This window comes from Aythya ferina (genome assembly GCF_964211825.1).
Source record: "Aythya ferina genome assembly, chromosome: 11".
NCBI classification, from domain to species: Eukaryota; Metazoa; Chordata; class Aves; order Anseriformes; family Anatidae; genus Aythya; species Aythya ferina.
The window spans coordinates 15,881,971-15,900,581 of NC_140307.1; the positions used below are offsets into that span (position 1 = coordinate 15,881,971).

The 18,611-nt window shown below is 38.3% G+C and overlaps 1 protein-coding gene across 5 annotated transcripts; it reads left to right on the forward strand.

The window, feature by feature from the left end:
* The first annotated feature begins 4,282 nt into the window (after positions 1-4,282).
* BNIP2 (BCL2 interacting protein 2) lies at positions 4,283-18,170 on the forward strand. Of its 5 annotated transcripts, XM_084532411.1 has the most exons (13): positions 4,283-4,407; positions 7,355-7,492; positions 7,953-8,083; positions 8,548-8,615; positions 8,987-9,055; positions 9,614-9,778; positions 11,621-11,797; positions 12,513-12,615; positions 12,880-13,011; positions 13,555-13,641; positions 13,743-13,841; positions 15,214-15,249; positions 17,635-18,170. In XM_084532411.1, exons 3-13 carry the CDS (start codon positions 8,034-8,036, stop codon positions 17,681-17,683), a joined length of 1,035 nt encoding a protein of 344 aa, XP_084388537.1. In that variant the 5' UTR covers positions 4,283-4,407; positions 7,355-7,492; positions 7,953-8,033; the 3' UTR covers positions 17,684-18,170. The 5 variants fall into 5 exon arrangements, with proteins under 5 accessions (XP_084388537.1, XP_084388538.1, XP_084388539.1 ...); XM_084532412.1 differs by lacking the exon at positions 15,214-15,249; XM_084532413.1 differs by lacking the exon at positions 8,987-9,055.
* Positions 18,171-18,611: the final 441 nt, after the last annotated feature.

An 18,611-nucleotide genomic window follows, 5' to 3' on the forward strand; every position in this document is an offset into this window, starting at 1 on the left:
TTGCTGAAGGGCAATAACCTCCTCTGTATGCATTGCCTTAATCATGTCAAGTTGTGTCCCATAAATTTGCATGTCTCCCAAGGAAGCACAGTGCATTGCCAGCAGCCTGATAGGCCAGATCAAAACAATTTCCTAATGTATGTTTACATCAGTTTTGGCTCCTGAGCTGCTCTTGTTCTAGTTGTTCCCCAAAACAGAGCCAATTCCTTCTCTTCAAACTCTGTTGCACAGGACACAGGAGGCGGAATAGGCAGAATGTGCATGGATACATTGTCCTTGCCAAAAGTGGGCAATGCTTTCTAGATTAATGAACTGCAAATCAGACACACAAATGAAACCACATGCTAGATATAAACCCAGTCCTCTGAGATGTGCTTGTTGTCACAGTCAGAGGGAGAGGGAGAAGGAAGGTGGGGGAATGGGGGTGGGGAGAGAGCGCATATGTGTGTGATGGGGGTGTAATGAATGCCAGCTACCCTCTCAACTCTCTGGGATACACGGGGATGACAAACTCTCTGAGGAACAATTCCTTTGACTGTTTCGTTGAGGAAAGGAAACTTGTCATGCTGCCAAGAATAAAACTGCTTCTGGGCTTAGTTTTGAATTTTATAAAGTGAATAAGTGAAAAACGTATACACATTCACTTCAGACCCAAGTCATGAATAATTAAAAGAATATATAATTGTACCCAGTTTTCCCCTCAAGCTCAACCAGCGAAGATATCTTCTGTCCATGTAACAGGGTGCTTCATATTTTTTTCAGAGAAGTGATCCTAACCAAGTATCGCTGAATTCACACTGCATGCAAGTATGAATAACAGCCTGACCATCAGAAAAGTGAATGAAAAACTCAACAGTTTTAAATGAAGGAAGTTGCAGATTTTTGATTATACATAAATGTTTTCCTCATGTGGTTCATTCGCATTTGATATTGGATTCTGACCATAATATTATAAAGATATATTATTAACACAGTTTTATGGCAGACATCAGGTTGATACTGCAAAATGGCAAAGAACATATTTTTCACACGGCACAACAATATAATGTATACCATGGCAAAAATAACTATGCACAAAATAAACTCAGAAAACAGAAGTTACCTGTATCTTTTTGTAGTTTTGCTGTTGTTGTTTTTTCTGAGACAGAAGGAAGTTCCAGTACAGATTAAGAAACATAAGTTAACAGTATACAGCCACATCTTTTCCTGCACTTATACTGGTGCACTGTAATTGTCAAGTGGTATTTATATGGAAAAGGCAGATCCAAGAGATCTCCTGCTTTTATTCTTCCACATTATTCCCATAGTTTATAGGTCCCTCAGTTTTCAACTGAAGTGAAACTTGGAATTAATAACTATTTTTCTTGAGGACACAGTAGTTAGCAAATATGGTATTAATAGCAATGTATTTGGTACTGTCCACCTGCAGAAAGCTTATTTAAATGCTAATGAAGAATATCAGTAACTTCTGTGAACAACATAACCATTATCCTCTTCCACAGATGCAGATATTAAAATTTTCATGGCCAGTAAGTTGAATCTTGCTTTGTCTCACAGTGCTGTTAGTATTTGTATCCAACAAACTGTGATGCTCTCTGATAAGAAAAATGTGTTAAAAAAAAAAAAAGGAAACACAAACAGATAAACAGACTCTCTTCTGAGTGGAGGTAATAGCTGTATCCTTGAAAATGGCAAAGGTCTGAGGTTTGGTTTGACTTATTAAAGGTGCACATTCTTTATGTTTTTATACTTCCCTAGCTGAATTCCAAACACAAGATCTTCAACCCGATTTCTATCTTAACTGCTTATTAACAACAATATATTTGTTCAGACGGAAAAAGGTGAAACGAGAGGAAGGATATGTGAAGTGCAATCCTGATTATGAGGGACGAGTCCACTACAGCACCGTGGTTTCTACCTGAAGTAGCTCTGGGAGGATTGGGATAAAATGCACTGGACATAGGAGGACCATGATGAGGGTCACTTTCTGCTCAACAGTTTACTCCATGATATACAAAGAAGATGCAGCTATCGCATTTAGCTAGTTACATCAGCGTGACAACTGATTATAGTATTATACATGGCTTAAAAAAAGATGGTAATGATGCACCCTACAGGAATATCAAAAGAATCTCAAAATATTACACACTACCTAGTTCCCATCCACATATCTGAAAGTTATTACTATATACACATGTAATACATTTCTCTTGTGACAGTGTATCACAGGTGTCTAAGACAGGAGCCAACTTATGTGCATAGACTACAGAAGCAGTGGTGAACTGCAGCTCAAAGCCCTTATTATCAAAAAAAGGTCAAAAGAAAAGTTGAAAAATACTTTTTTTTCATACTTTCTCTACAGGTAAAACAGCCAGGAGGAAAAATATACAAATGCAGTCTACATATCCAGATCCACGTGAGAAGGATTTTCAAATGTATGTTTTTGAATTCCAGCATTTCTGAGCTGTTGCTTGAAAGGGGGCATTTTTAACCTGTTTGTTTAATATTACTAAATATTTTTCTAAAAAAAAAAATAGGAAAAATGTGAAGATTTTTGTATTTTGTAGCTTTTGATGGCTATTTTCTATTTAAAGATTAATTGTGAACTATTCCAGACCCGAAGCTGTGTAACAGCTGTTTTTTCCCATGTACAGGACAAAATTCATGTGACAGAGCATTATTCTCACAAGCCTGTTCTCTTTGGTAAAGCTTTCGTGTAAGAATCTGCTTATATTTGCAATTGTATGATGTTTAAAAATAGAAATATTCAACATCCCCGAGTAGTTGTCTGACCCCTTGTTTGCTTGTTTTCCGAGTTATGCCTGAACACCCGATAGATTTCCAGCTATACTGTGCCACCCCGTGTAAGAAATGAGAAATTGCACAACTCTGCTGACCATCATGACACAAGTTTGGAGTTGTCCTGCAGACGATCACCCTCTGTGCATTTTGAAGACAGTTTTGAGATTATCAGCAATTGCATAACATTTAGAAAAGCACACAGAGATCTAGTACGAAACTTTTTTTAAAACAAACAAACAAACAAACAAACAAACAACAACAACAAAAAACACTTTCATTTGCGGGAAGACTTTAAACCTTTTGACTTAATAAATAATAGTGGCCCTTCATATATTACTGGACTAGGAAGATTGTCACAGATATCCTTGATCTTCAGAGCTCAGTTAAACCCAGCTCAGGCTGGAGTAGTTCCAACTGTTCATGAACAGTCCAGCTCAGCAGACTGAGATCTCTAGCCATTCAGTCTTAAGCACAAGCTGTTCATGAAATTCCTGTACTCAGATCTGTGCTAGTAAAAAACAGGATGCTATGGCCATGGGATACTCAAAGTAGGTACACTAGTAATAAGTTTGCAGCCAGGAACAGACAGAAAAATGTAACATCCTTAAGCACTGAATAATGCTGCTTGGTCATCTTCTGTGGCAGTTACTTCCATAAATGCAAAAAGGGGACATAAAAGAGGTAGAAGAATAAAATATTGTTTACCTTTTGCTGTTTCCCATTACAGTTTTACTATATTTCTCATACCAGTAGTTACATACTCATTTATATTTAAGCTAGCTCTTGCTTTGTATTCCTAACTATTAGCTGATAAATTTATGTTACAATAATGCCTGCATGCCTCTGGCTGTTTGCTGTGAATTATACTAAGTCCTTAAAAATATTCTAACCAATTTACCTTAATTGCTTTATTTCTTGTTATCCTTAGATTTTATCTTTGCTGGGGGGAAGGGAGGGTCCTCTGCTTTCTATTCTTTTTTAGAAATATTTTCCTTTCTCATCTTTTTCTTCATTTTCTGCATGCACCCTTATATAATGTTTTTACTCTTCTCCACATGTCGCGTTTATTAAAAGTTCCTTCTGCACCCTACAATAAAACACTGTTGCTCTTGTTGCTTCTTTCACCGTCGGGCAAGGCATTGGCTGTGAGGGCCAAGCATTAAGGCAGCAGCCCTCTCTGACTGTAGCGACGTGTCAGTGGCAAGCTGCTAGTTGTGCGTGTGGCTGGATGATTGTACCTGCGCTATAAACGTGTATATTCGTGTGCCGTGAGCTGTACGGCTGTAGGGATTAACTGGTGTTGAGGGAAGGGAACGGCCACCAACGGCCGCCGCCCTCACAGCCCTCACAGGAGCCTCGCGCGCCGCCAACGGCCACCAACGGCCTCCCGCCAGGCCCCGCCCCCCGAGCCCCCGAGCCCCGCCCCCCGAGCGCGCACGCGCCGAGCGCCGGAGGGCGGGCTCGCCCCGCACGCATGTGCGGCGGCGGTCACGTGAGCCGGGCTCTGGGGGCGCTTCCGGGGCCGCGCGGGGCGGCGCGCAGCGCAGCGGGACCTCGGCGCGGCGGCCCCGGCACGGCCCGGCCCGGCCCGGCCCCTCCCGGCAGGTGCGGCGCGGGGCGGGGGGCCGGGGCCGGGGCCGGGCCGGGGCTTTCCCGCTCGGTAGGGCCCGAGGGCAGGCGGGCGCTGTGGGCGCGGCTCCCCGGGGCCGAGGGGTGCCCGGGGGTGCCCGGGGGTGCCCGGGCACGGCCCTCACCGTGGGCTGAGCGCTGTGAGGCGGCTGCGGGCCGGCGGGGCGGTGACGGGGCTGGGCGCGGGGAGGCTGCGGGCTCCGTGCGGGTCGGGCCGCCGCGCCTGTCCCGCGGTGTAAGGCAACCTCTGTGTGAGTCCTGCCCCCAGTGCCGCGGTGCCAGCCGAGGGCTGGGTACGGGGCGCTGCTGGGTGAGGAGATGGGGCTGTATCAGTGCTTGTCTCCTTACCGTGTATCGTCCCGTGAATTCAAGGATGAAAATTAAAAAAAATAATAATAACACTTGCAGAAGGCCTTAATCAGAAATGAATCCACGCATTCTGTCATCTCTCTTATTCCTGAGTACCAGAGGCTGCTCAGAGCGCCTGTTAGCCTGCCGCTCTCTGATCTGCTTTGCAGGTCCGTAGCCTTCTCACCACCACTACAGCTGGTGTTTGCCCCCACCCCAGCTCAGCCACCTGGGTGTTAGCGACGGCTTTGGGAGCTAAATCCCCTTCCAGGAAAAAAGATGAGAACGCAGCTTGGCTTATGGTGCCAGCAGTAATGCGCCCCCATGGAAAGCCAACACGGGGTTAATCTGGTGGTCGGGAAACGGAAATCCTTTTTGTTAGCTGCAGCAGAGGAGAAACGACTTCAGTGTTGTGTTCCTTTGTGGTTATGTTGTGGTTCCGTGAGTGACGCTGTAGCTTACCTGGTGAGATGCTTGCAAGTATGAAAGGCATTGGTGATCACCAAAGTCTCGTGGCTGCAGGAAGGGAGCAGAGCTGCGTGGCAGTCCTGCATCCGGATGGCCTCTGGTGAAGTTTCCGACCTTTGGATACCTCTTTAAGTTAAGTGCAGAGTAAAATGACAGGTTTGCTGTTGAGGAACTATGGCATTGAATTAGCTGTGAAGGGCTCTAGGACCAGGCAGAAATTAACTCATTTTCTTCTACGTGACTAATGCAGACTTGCATTATTAGTGTGGCACTTCTCAAACCTAACCTTTAGATTAAAAAAGAGAAGTCGGTGCTGCCACAGGAGCTATAGGAATACTGTCCTAAACTCTGCTTTACTTTGTACAAGCAGAAAGAGAGCTCCTTTTTTGTTTTGTAAGCATTGATATTATGTTAAAAAGTAATTCAATAGCCAACTAGAAAGCGCTTCTCCAACTTTCCTGAAGCAGAAGGCTACCTTTCCTCCTTAATTTCTCATTTTTCTAGTTGACAGGGGCTTTTGTGCTTGAGTCTTTAAGCCAAAACTTCCAAAACAGCTACTTAGTCTGCCTGTTAAGTGGGACGTGGAACTGAATTAGCCTAAACTCCTCCTTTTCTGATCTAGGGCTTGGAACTCGGCTGGGAAGTTGTTTGCAGTTGTGCTATGCAGTATTCAGTGGATGATTGCTTTAAATCTACCTCTAAAGAATTCTCATTAGTAGCTTCTTGTCACGTGGGAAGTGTTTTCTAAAAGTATCTTAAAATTTGATGGTAGTCTAAGTAACTTCTAAACTGTGTGCCTGTCTTAGTGTATCAAGCGTATGTCAGTGTAATGAAACAGACACAGGAAGGAATTGTTTCCGCACTGAAACGTGGTACATCTGAAATGAGCAGGTATTACTTGGTGTTCAGCATGAATCAAAGATGTAGTGATAAAACTTCAGGTCTTAGGGAAAAAACTCTTCTTAAACTCCTGGGGGAACTGTATAGTCTGAATGTAGTGCAGGCACGCTCCAAAGTAGCATCTTACAGCCACCAGCACAGTGACGGGGTTGGTTTCTTTTTTCTGTCAGTTTTCTTTTCCATCTGCCCTTTAAGAGTGAAGTAATGAGTTGAGACTTTATTTTAGGTTTAGAGTTCTTTTCAGTGAACCGTGTTAGCCTCAGATGGTCCGTTCCATGCTGATTGTAACCACTGCATTCTCTTAACTTGACCGCATGGGATATCTTGTGAAACTTCTTGTGCTTCATCTCAGTGTCCCAAAACAAATGTATGGAGAGCTACTTACCAATTCCGTGTTCCTACTGATGAAACTATGATTTTATCTCCAAGCAAATACTTAAAATTCATTTTTGCAAACACTCAGCAGGTTAGTACTCAGGAGAAATTATTCAGAGAACGTTCACATCTTAATGAAAGAGGACATATTTTGTGAGGAAAGTGGCACGATTCAAGCAGCAGGAAAGTCTTCCCAAAAGCATATTATTCAAAAGAGACAAATAAAAAGAGGAAGAGCTGGGAGTACAATTACTGAGAACAACTTCTTGAAGAGTGTGTGTGAAGGCACATCCTGCCAGCAGCTGGGCTGTGCAGGGGCTGAGCAACTCAAGCAACGAAAGGCTTCTGTGTAAGGAGAACTGGGTTACAACCTTCCAGATGTTGTGTTCTCGTTTCCTGGGTGTGGGAAGGAAGGAAGCCTCAGTAAAATAGGATGAATTTTTGGCATTAATGTTTTGTCTCTGGTAATGTAATTAAAAAAAAAAAGTCTTCTAAAACTTTATTAAGCAGTTTGTGTTAAGCATTGCAGGTCTTAAACTTAGTCTATGGTTGTAATCATGTCAGGAGAAAAGAAATTCAGATTTTGCATAATAAATACTTCTACAGAACAGTAGGTTCAACTTACTTCTTTTTACCTGTGTGAAAAATAAACTTTCTCTAGCTTAATTCACAGAGTGATTGTATTCCAGCTTTGTACTTACTGGTGTCCTGTGCTGATTGTATCTTTGCATTTAAAAATAGTATTTGGTTTCTTGTTTTTGTTAGAGTTTTTCCTACCATTTTTCTTATTTTCTTATCATTGATAAATTTACCTGTTCCTGTCAATCTTTAGAGCCAAGACAGCCAAGATTTTGAACTGTATTGGACTTGCGTATTAGCAGGATGATTTATTTTGTTCCATTATTGGGGATTCCTTGTTGCTGGTGATGGGTGAGCCTGAAAAAACGCAGCTTGACTTGCACATCCCAGGGTGAGTTCTCTTATAAACAAAACACTATTTCAGAATGTGTTTATATTTCAAGTCTTTTTAAAACAAACAAACAAAAACCTTGTATTTTAGATCTATCAGTTTTTACTTAAAATAGATATTGATTTAATGTCTCCCATAGAACCTAGAGTTGCCAGGTTTCTCACAGTTCGAAGTGAACTGGTGTAATTCCAAATGAAAGATGAGGTTGCTCGGGGGCTGGTTGTAACTTAAAGGTTGATTCTGCTTGAGCAGGATGATGGATTAGATGACCTTAAGAAAACCCTTCCAACCTAAATTATTATGACGATACTAGTCCATAAGCAGTTTTTTGCTTAAAAAAAGCAAACTGTAAACTGTTCCCTTGTGTTTTTTTTTCACATATCTCAATGTGGCGATTAAAAGAAAATGTGCTGTAAATACTGGAGTTGCAATAGTGCTGAATGATGTTATGTTCCTGCAGGTGCTCTTTAGCCCACTCTCCTGAAGACAAAAGGTTCTGGCTGATCAGGACTACCTATTATTAATTCAAGTTGGCTGGAGAATGGAAGGTGTTGAGTTTAAGGAAGAATGGCAAGATGAAGATTTTCCAAGGTTTTTTAATTTAAGTTCAGATCAAATGCAAAATGTCCAAAATAAGCTGTCTCTATCTTCCTGATATATTAATACTCAGTCTGGCAGTGTTTTCCTCTAACGTAGTGGTCTTGTGACTGTTTTTTGACTTCCAAGACATCCTATGAGTACTATGTCTGTGATGTATTTAATGTCAGAGATTTGCAAGCAAGAACACAGCAAGTTATCTAAAGATGATACCCATAGCAATCAGTATTTTGACACTGCTCATGTGAGCAGTTGGTAATTTGAATTATATAAAAGGTTTCTGCTGCTTTGGTGCTTAGTTTACTGCCAGTAAGTATGTTTTAACTCAATGCTATCCCACAGTGGGTTTTTAGCAGTGCATGGGCCTAGGTTTTTGGTGTTTATCTGATTATTAAAAAAACAAAAAGCAGAAAACTAGAAAGCATTAAAAAAAAAAATAACTTTATTTTGTGTACTAGGCCCCTGCCAGAGGATGATCCTGTTGACTCAGATGTGTTGGCTGCAGCTGGAACAGAAGGTGAAGCTGGTAAGAATACTTCACTGCAGTAAAGCTTATGCCTTCCTATATAAATGGCTGTTTTGAAGCTCCATTTTTTTTTTTTTTTTTGAGTGAGACTTGAGGGAACAGCATTCTAAATGACATGTTTATCTGCGAACAGAGCTATCCAGGTAATATTGGACAAAAATGAATTATTCCACTCAGTCTGTGAGTGACTTAAAAATCTTTGTTCATTATTTAGCTAATTTTCATCAGATAGGGCCTACCTTAGTCTTGCTCCAAATATCAGGCCTTTGTGATCTCCTAATATTGTTGGCAGTCCAAAAAGTTAGAGGGGTAATAATCCCAATGCTCCTCTTATGTTCTTAATTTTTTTGGATCTTCTCTGTCTGCTTTAGCTTTGGCATTTCCAGTGCTGGATCAGGCTGTTTATTTTGTTTCCTGCTTTCAACTGCTGTCTAAATCAAGCAAGTATTTGCCTTGTCTAAAAGCATGCTGTGTGTTATTTACCTAACGTTTTCTATTAATCTTCTGCCCTTAGTGTTGTCTACTGGCCTCACTTGTTTGCTCTTTGCACTGTGTATATTACTTATTTCAAAGACTGTTATGATGTTACCAATACCTAAAAAATAAAAGCTAGAATGTGAATTTATTGCACTGTCTGCAGCATTTGAGATGATGTCTAGAGCAGCTTTGGTGCAGCTTTGATACAGCTGTCATACGTAACAGTCACTTAAGTGGTGGCAGCTCTTCAGATTTTTCTTCTGCTGGTAGTATGGCGGTCTTCCTCTGTGATTGTAGTGTGTATGAAGTTGGTTAAGTGTTAAGAACTTGAACTTAAGTCTCTGAAGTTTTGTTTGCCACACTTTGTTTATTTTAATTCTATTCTAAAGATGTATATTTTGATGTGGTGGGCATTAATTTATTGTGCACTCCGGGGAAGCACTCTGCTGTTCTGTCTTGTTAATTTGCTTGTCTAAATTTGCTCGGGTTTAAAAATAATTATTTGGTTTTTTCAAATGCAGAGGTTAATGGAATCAAAGTGAGGAAGAAACTAATGGCACCAGATATCAGTTTAACTTTAGATCGCAGTGAGGAATCTGTTTTGTCTGACTTGGATGAGAGTGGAGATATTGATTTGGATGACTTAGATACTCCTTCAGAGAATAGCAATGAGTTTGAATGGGAAGGTAAGTGTTTTGTTGCTTTTATCTAATGCCGTAAAATATTTCTCTTTTTTATGTGCAGGTCTACGGTTCTTCAGATGGGAAATAACTGCCTTTGGTCTTTACTCTTGTAATAGTAATGGGAGTGATTAGATTGGAAATGGGGACAAAGAATTTTTCAAGAGTAAATCAGAACATGACTAGTAAACAACAGATGAACATAATAACCGTAACTCCAAATAAACTTAAATTAATATCATTGAACACTTTTTAAACTCAGTTATGGAGAATTCTGCTCTATTGTAATATGTTTTTAAGAACTGTGGCAAAACATATACATGTTTTACGTGTATTAGAGATCTATTTTAAGTGGAGATAAGTGACGTAGAGGGATACAGATTATAGATTAGCTAATCTGAAATTGGTCAACTGCAAGCCTTTGTATTTAAAGAGGTCTGTTTTTAAAAATGACTAACACCTCTGATCTCATTTTACTGTAATAGAAATGTGGGAAGGTCAGAAGCCTTTAGAGTTTGAATGCTTTCTGTATTGACTGGAAGTGGTGGAAAAAAAAATTATTTTGTGTCAGGGAATTTTGAAATGACTCTGAAGTTATTTCAGCTGTAGCTGTGCTGGAGGTGCTAAGAGAATGACCTTAATTTTAAGGAATGAGTAGACCCTTCATCTGGTCTTTACAGGCAAAACCTGGTGACTCAAATTTTACTCGAGGTTACCTGAGTTGAAGCACAAGTTTCAAACCTGCAGTTTAACTATGTTTTGGGACCTTTTATGTAAGCTAAGAACTACTGCTTTAGTGAAACAGTTGGAGTTTAACTTCTATAAACATTATGACTTAGTGTTTCTAAAATGATATGTAAGCACGTAACATCAATTACTTTATGCTGTGAATACAATAAATTCCTGAGTAAACAGGAAGCTCTGTATTAAGTATGGAAAAATGTTCTTCATTCCAAGGTAGCTTATAAATAGAGGAAAAATATTATTATAAATGTGTACTTTAAAGAACTAAGATGTTGCAGAAGAAGTTCTCTTGACAGACTGTGGGTTTACCTGTATAAAAGAACTTTCGTTTTAGTACATTACGAGATTTGGTACATTATAAGAGTTGGTACTTAGGATTAGCTTTGCAGTGCTGCTAAGGAAATGTTCCAGATAATTGTGCTTTGTTTTTAAAAGTGGCTGAAAAGGGTTTCTGTCTTTTCTTCCTTTAATGCTGCTGCCCTCATTTTCCTGGAAGGATAGTTTCAGTTAACAGCTTTGTCTTGGGAACAGACAACTAACTTGCAGTAGGTTTTTCTCGCTTTGGGTAAGGTCTATGCAACAAAGTCAAGAATCATAAGTTAATCGGAGCAAATTCTTTTCACAGATTGCTGTCAGCATAAATTTAATGTATTGATTGCACACATGAATTAAATTTCTAATAGATCTGCCTGCATGTCTGCTTGCAAGATAGTGTCGATGTCTTAAATTACGCTTTTACGTAAATCTGTGATCTAGTAACCTGTGTAATTATCACTGAGTTAACCGCTTTGTCTATTGTGGTGTAATTCATTAAGGTTGGTCTTCTGAAAGCTGACAATTAAGCAGGCTTCCCACGTGACTAGAAGCTTGTCATTCAAATTTAAATAAAAAAACAAAACAAAACTGTTTATGGAAAACAGAACTAACAGTATTTTGATCAAATTTGTTATCAGTGAGATCCTATTTTGTAATGACTGAAGGAACTATTATTCTTCAGCCAAACACATCAGCTGACTTAAAATAGATGAGATAGCAAAGTGGTTAACCTGTGTTGTTATTGACTGCCGCTGTACGTGGATTTTGAACGTGTTTTGACTTTGGCAGATGATCTTCCAAAACCAAAAACTACTGATGTAATTAGAAAAGGATCACTTACTGAATACACAGCAGCAGAGGAGAAAGATGATGGTCGACGTTGGCGTATGTTTAGGATTGGAGAACAGGACCACAGGGTGGACATGAAGGCAATTGAACCATACAAAAAAGTTATCAGTCATGGTGGTAAGGATTAGTGTTATACTGAGGAGAACTGTTGAAACTACTACTTCCAGCTGATTTGCAGTGGCATGGGAAGAACTTTGAGTGTAAAGACTCCCATCGTTATTCACTTGTAGAATTAAGTCATATGGTTGTTTTGATGTTTGTTTTTTTCCATATTAAACTAAGGTTCCAAAATGTACCCAAGATCAGATGAGGCTACTAACACAAGTATATCTAATAACAGCCTAGCTGTTCATTATAGTGTTTTGTTTTTAAGAGTGTTGAAAGCATTATCTTTAGGTCTACTAAGGCAAAAATCAATTTACTGATTCTTCAGACAGTCTATGCAGTTTAGGTAGGAAGAAAAGTAGGCTATCTGAACTGTAATTAAACATGCTGAGTAAAAGTAGATGAACCTGAAAAAAATTACCTTGAGGTTTTCTATAATTATAAGCAAGTTCCTGTGCCCTTTTTAATAATTGGCTGGAAACAAAAGTGCTGAGGTACTAAAAGGATTAACCTGTTCTTACCCATGCCATTGAAGTCAGTCCAAAGGATGCTTACCATTACAGTGATAAGTGCTTTATGTATATAATGTGTCTGTATAGAATGGGTGTTGGTAAAGCTCATTAAGATAAAGAATGAAAAAGTTTACTGTGTGTTTTTGACTTTTCTTTGAGTAAATGTGGTCAAGGTATAGTCACCTTAGTCACTACTGCTCCTTTTTTCTTTGTAGGTTATTATGGTGATGGGTTAAATGCCATTGTTGTGTTTGCTGTTTGCTTTATGCCTGAAAGCAGCCAGCCTAACTACAGATACCTAATGGACAATCTATTTAAGTAAGTCATCTGCCTCTGAAGAGGATCTTACTTTCACATTGTAAAACTGGGTGTTTTTAAGTTCTGTTATCTTTGAAGCTTTCTGTTTCAGATGAGGGGAAGGTAGCAAATAGTGAAGCAGCTTTCTGCTTCCTGAGGAAGGAAAAAAATGTTGCTCAATGCTGACAACTATTTTTTTTTTTTTTTTAATATTTGATCAGTACTAGAAACTACTTTAAAATTCAAAAATCTTCATTTAAGGATTTTCTTTCCTTGCGTTTGCAGGTATGTAATTGGCACTTTAGAGCTACTAGTAGCGGAGAACTATATGATAGTTTATCTGAACGGTGCAACAACACGGAGAAAAATGCCAAGCTTAGGCTGGCTTAGGAAGTGCTACCAGCAAATTGACAGGAGGTAAGAAGTTGTGGAATGTTTTGTCACAATATTCATATTTAGTGATGCTTAGGAAAAAATGCTGTTTAATGTGGTCTCTGGTACTTGCTGGTTAAAATGAATTGTTAAGCAAATTGTTTAGTGTATCGAAAAGCTCTTCCAAAGCAGTGTGGAGTAATGGTGCAGGCATGCTTTTGTAGTGAAAGTAGTAGTGTTAGAATGGTGAATACTGTTACAATCTAGAATTTCACTGAACATTCATAGATTACTATAGTAAGATAAGGTGGGTTCCTTCTTAACCACTTCATTATGGACTTGTAAAAAGATACCAAGAAACTTCTTTATGATGTTACCTGTTTTCAAACTTATATTAACTTTCTGATTTCAGCTGTGCATTTTTCTGGTATTTTCTTCTGGTGGACAGTGATTTCTATTAATGGAAAGTCAATGCTAGATTTATGGACACAGTTTTAACTGCAAAAACACCCTTTGTTTAAAAAACAAGAACTTTGTCATGCTACCTTTATTGTTCTAGTAATTATGTTTAATGTTTGAATCCTTCAGGTTAAGGAAAAACCTGAAGTCATTAATCATAGTTCATCCTTCTTGGTTCATCAGAACACTTCTGGCTATCACAAAACCCTTTATCAGGTAATATTATGGAAGCTATTTCTTAAAAGTTTATATGTCTAACTGTTAAATGTTTAGTGAACACTAAGTTGTAACTGTACCCTACATTTGTTCTTCCACAGCTCAAAATTCAGCCAAAAAATTAGGTATGTCTTTACCCTGGCAGAGCTAGCTGAACTCATCCCCATGGAATACGTTGGCATCCCAGAATGCATAAAACAGTACGTTTTATTATTCAAACATGCTTTATGTTGACCATGTTTTGGAACTGGTATATAATATATTCAGTGGTTTGAACGTAATACTTTGTATTTAATAAAAGTTAACTTAAACCATTGCTATCTCTAGGAACAATTGATAAGCTACAGTTTTAATATGTAATAGCAGTTAGTCAGAATGCTAACGCACAGGGATTTTCAAATACAGTGTCCTATGTGATTAACAAATTATGGTGTGTGAGTTAGTCTTCTGGAGACAAGATCTCACTATATTGTGCTACCCATTGTATGCTAAGTGGTCTCGAGTGAGAAATTCTGTATATTAATGATGTTATTTATGGTATCTTCAGTGTTCATGATAAAGTGCAGAACAGCTTAAGGAGTGAAATATCACTTGGGTTGGGATTTAATTCAAATGAAGAGCTGTGGTGGAAAAAAGCTGAATCCCTACCCACGGTACTTCTAAAACTACTTTGGCAGGGAGGGGAAGGCAGCATCAATATCCTTGGTCTTCTCTTTTTCTACTACTTTCCCTTCTTTCTAGATTTTTGCCATATAGTATCCATTTTAATGTCAGCACAACTCTGGTATCAGTTATGATGATGACACATCCGCAGAATTTGTGGATGCAGCAATAAAGAGAAATCGTCAAACTTAGATCTTGAAAGAGCTAGACAGCAATACTAATAATTCTATAAAACTATTGGAAGCTGTAACACGCAACCTATTAGAGTATGTATCACAGTAAGAGATCATAAATGGGATGGAAACTGGGAACTCCATAAGGAAAGATGGTGCAGTATCACTGTAGACAGAGTGGCACATAAATGTTCGGAAAAAAATACTGCTGCTTACTGGAGTAAACCATCAGCTTGTTTTCAGTTGTAAAAGTTTTGTGTCCCATAGAGCACATGCAGGTTTTTTGGGGGGGAAGAAAGACGTGACAAGGCCTTGTGCTAGTTTTAGAATGTTGTATGGGATATTTAAGGATGAGTTATGGGAATTCATGCTGTCATTCCAAGTTTCACAAGACTACTTTCTGTCTTAAGGAACTATTAAGTCTTAAGTCAGCCCAAGTTCAGCCTTTACAGGAGTTAATTCTTAGACTTCTCTGGTGAATGTCAGGCTTTAAACTGTTAGGAATACAGGCTTTCAATTTTAGTGATGGGTAAATACTGTCCAAGAAGTTATGGTGGATTAATATGTCATAGTAATTAAATCTCAACTTAAAAGATGTTAGAGGTGCAAAAAGTTTTCTTACTTCAATATAGTTTGTGGAAACATACCAAGTTTGATACTAATGCTAGTTTACAGCTTCTGTTGAATTTGGTCTTCATATCTTCTATTTACTGAAATCAAACTTTTCTTCACCAAGGTATGAAGAAGAAAAGTTTAGAAAGAAACAAAAAAGGTATATTTGTGTTTTGATTAGGGTTGCATCTAGATAAGATCACTTGCACTGCAACTAACTCCCAGTTGATTGGCTTGTGTAAAGGAATAAGCATTTGTAAATATAAACATGCACTAGTGACCTAAGTTTTATGCATGGAGGTAATGTAACATCTGAAACCTCACCCTGGATGTTTTAAATATATTTGTAGATAGTCTCTAGTATTAAATTAGATTCCCGGTTTAAGCGAGTATGTGGATTTTCAACCATATCTTCAAGAGGCAAAAGCATGCTTCTGTACAAAGTGATTTAATCATTTTGCTTTTTCTAACAAGTGATGTCTGAAGAGCTGTTTTCAGGTGCTAAGCTATAGTTAAACTAGTCAGCAGAGATGCAACTGGAGCAAGTTCTAATGCTGTATTTTTGTTTGATATTCACTTTAGTCATTAACTTGCACAGATGTAATTTAATATTTTTAGTGCTGTTTGTATTTGCAGTGCCTACATTCCTTGCTAATAAACACTGGGTTTTGATTGTAACTTTCAGTCTCCAGCTAACCATTCAAGTTATCCTAGCACCTGTGATAATTTTTTTCGAACTGCTGTTACTTTGTTCAATGTCTAACTAACAAATGTACTGAAAGGTTTTGCTATTAACTTTACCTTTTCTTTGACAACTCTTGCTGTATATGTGCATAACTGTTGAGGGAGGCTTATTGTCAGAATTGGATAATAAGCACAGGAACACTGAGATTAAAAACAAAAGGAATTTAAATTCTCTGAAAGCTAGCACCTAAAGCTTCTGAGCTAGGAATTACTCCAATTAAGTGATAATCTTGCAGTTTTGTAACCTTAAGTTCTAAGACTTTGACACATAAGAAACCCTTTCAGTACATATTGAACAAGAGTTTTGCTTTTTTCCCCGGTGTGCATAATTTGGCCCAATTGTATTGTAAGGCCCATTGTATTGAGGCTGGAACACTGAAACATTCAAACAGTAACGTGTAAAAGTGTTTGTTATACTGGAATTTTTTAAATACACTATCAATATTGCCAGTTCCAAAGTAAAAACTTCCTTGTAGAGGCAAGATCACAGGCACTAATTGATTGTGAGTCATTAATCAGGTTGAAAGCAACTATACAGAAAGGGAAATGTGTCAAAGAATGGTTACTAAACTTGCTGAGGATGGCAGTAGAAATTCTTCAGCTAAATATATATTTGAGAGTCTTTGGAAGCTAGAGTATGATGTCCTTCTGTGGATTTATTTTGTCAGCTATAAGGTCTATGCATAGCCTGTTCACATTAGCTTATAGATTCATACACTTCCTATAATTAGTCTTACAAGTCATGTCAAAATGTTTTCCTTAAGATACTGCAATGAGGACAGGGGTGAGTTCCAGCTTCATAGTGTGGAGGTAAACACAGTACAACACTGCTCCAGATTTGTTGGATCTGTATGTACTGGGTACAGTTCTTAAAACCGTGGAAAATAGAATATTTGCTGCTCCTTTTTATGGCTTTGGCTTAGAACTATCATTGTTTTTCCTGTTTTGGAGAAACTGTTTCATTATAGTGTAAGGGACTAAACAGATTAGACGACATGGTGGTTAGAAGACAAACTCATCCTGAGCCTCTTGTTTTTTTGAACTGCTGTTGATTCTAAAATTATCTCCATGCACAATTTATTTTCCAGAAGATATGGTTAAAATTGTAGCTTGTTTGTACAATAAAGATGAAAAGTACGTCTCAGAGGAATATGAACCATCCCTTGGTTTCTGCAAAGCTACTTTGCCAATCCGAAGGCAGATAGCAAAAAACAAAAAACAAAACAAAACAATAAAAACCTTTAGCGGTATGAATTTTTCCTGGAGTTTCCTGGAACTTTTCCATAAGAGTCTTAGAACTTAATAGAAGTATTGCAATTTAAGGAGCTACCTGTTTTTTTGATTCAACTTATGCTCTTACCTTCTTGGCTTAATTGCTATAACATTAAAAGTAATTTTGTGCTAATACTGCTGTGTATGAATTCATTAAAGTAGAAGTGCTTGATGATATTGTGTTACCTGTAAACTTGTATTCCTGCTTGCATTCATTAATAAGAACACAAAACTTGCTTATTTTCCTTGCTGTGCAGTCGTATTTCACTTGCACCTTTTGAAATGCTATCCTTATTTAAATGGTTTCTTAATTTTAATCCATTTCTAGGGAGAAGTAAATATTTTAAAGCCTTGTTGTGACTGCATTCAATAAAAAGCTTAACATTTCAATATTTATTTACTAAAACTTTTTCCATGTAGGAGCTTTCACTCTTTCCTTGTTAAGACGAATAGTTTTGCTTAATATGAGCTTACAGACTCAATTTGTTCTTAAGATAGTTTTAATTTTACCACTTTCTTTACTAAGCAGAGTTGACCAAGAGTTGAATGGAAAGCAAGAGCAGAAAAGTGAACAATAAGTTTTGGAGTCCAAACAAGACTGAAGAATACACAGATGGAACGATGCTTTTTTCATTTACTATATGTGTGTATATATTATGTAACTTGTTGCAAGAGGTGCTTAACTTCTTTGGACTAGCACACAACAGAATGTTCACTGCTGTATTGTTTTGTCTTGACTTTAGTAGTTACCTTTATGTAATCCTTTTATACTGCCAAATGTCAAAGAACCTTGTGTTTAGAGGATGTTCTTGCAATTGTTTATCTAAATGATGCATGTTCTTCAGTAAAATATTTATGTATCTAAATGCTAAAGGAAAGATAATATATATTTTTATGACTTTGAGCAATATATTATGTACCTGCTGAAGGAATTCATTTGCAGGTAGGCAAGGCCATAAACTACATTTTTATTGTATAAAGTGCATGATCTGTTGCTGTAAATGGTCAAGTGCATTTCTTGGTTGTCATAGAAACCTTAATTTGAATATTAACAGTCACAATGTAGTCTCTCGTGTGGAGATCCTTATTTCTGTTCACATCTCATACAAGCAGCACCCATTTAACTCATTAGAGTGAGCTTGAGCTTTGTCTTAATCTATTTCTAAAAATACACATCTGGAGTTCTCTGAATTTGTTGGACAAAGGGTTTAAGCCTCCACCACAATGGAAACTGAACTGTTTGAATAGGACACTGGACCTATTAATCAGACCTTTGTAAATTTAAGTTGCGAGTTTAGAGTTTCAGTAAATCAAGGACAGTTAGCTGCCATGATGAAATGAGTTCGTTCTAGTTCTTCCTCCAGGAAGGAGGAATATCAGCTATCACCAATAGAAGCTCTAGTTACTTTCAGTAGAGCTTGGGCATTGCTTAGGTATCTTACCTATCTTAGCCATAATACCAGTTGTTTGCAGAGGTAGGGGGAATCTTAGAATAACTGCCATCCT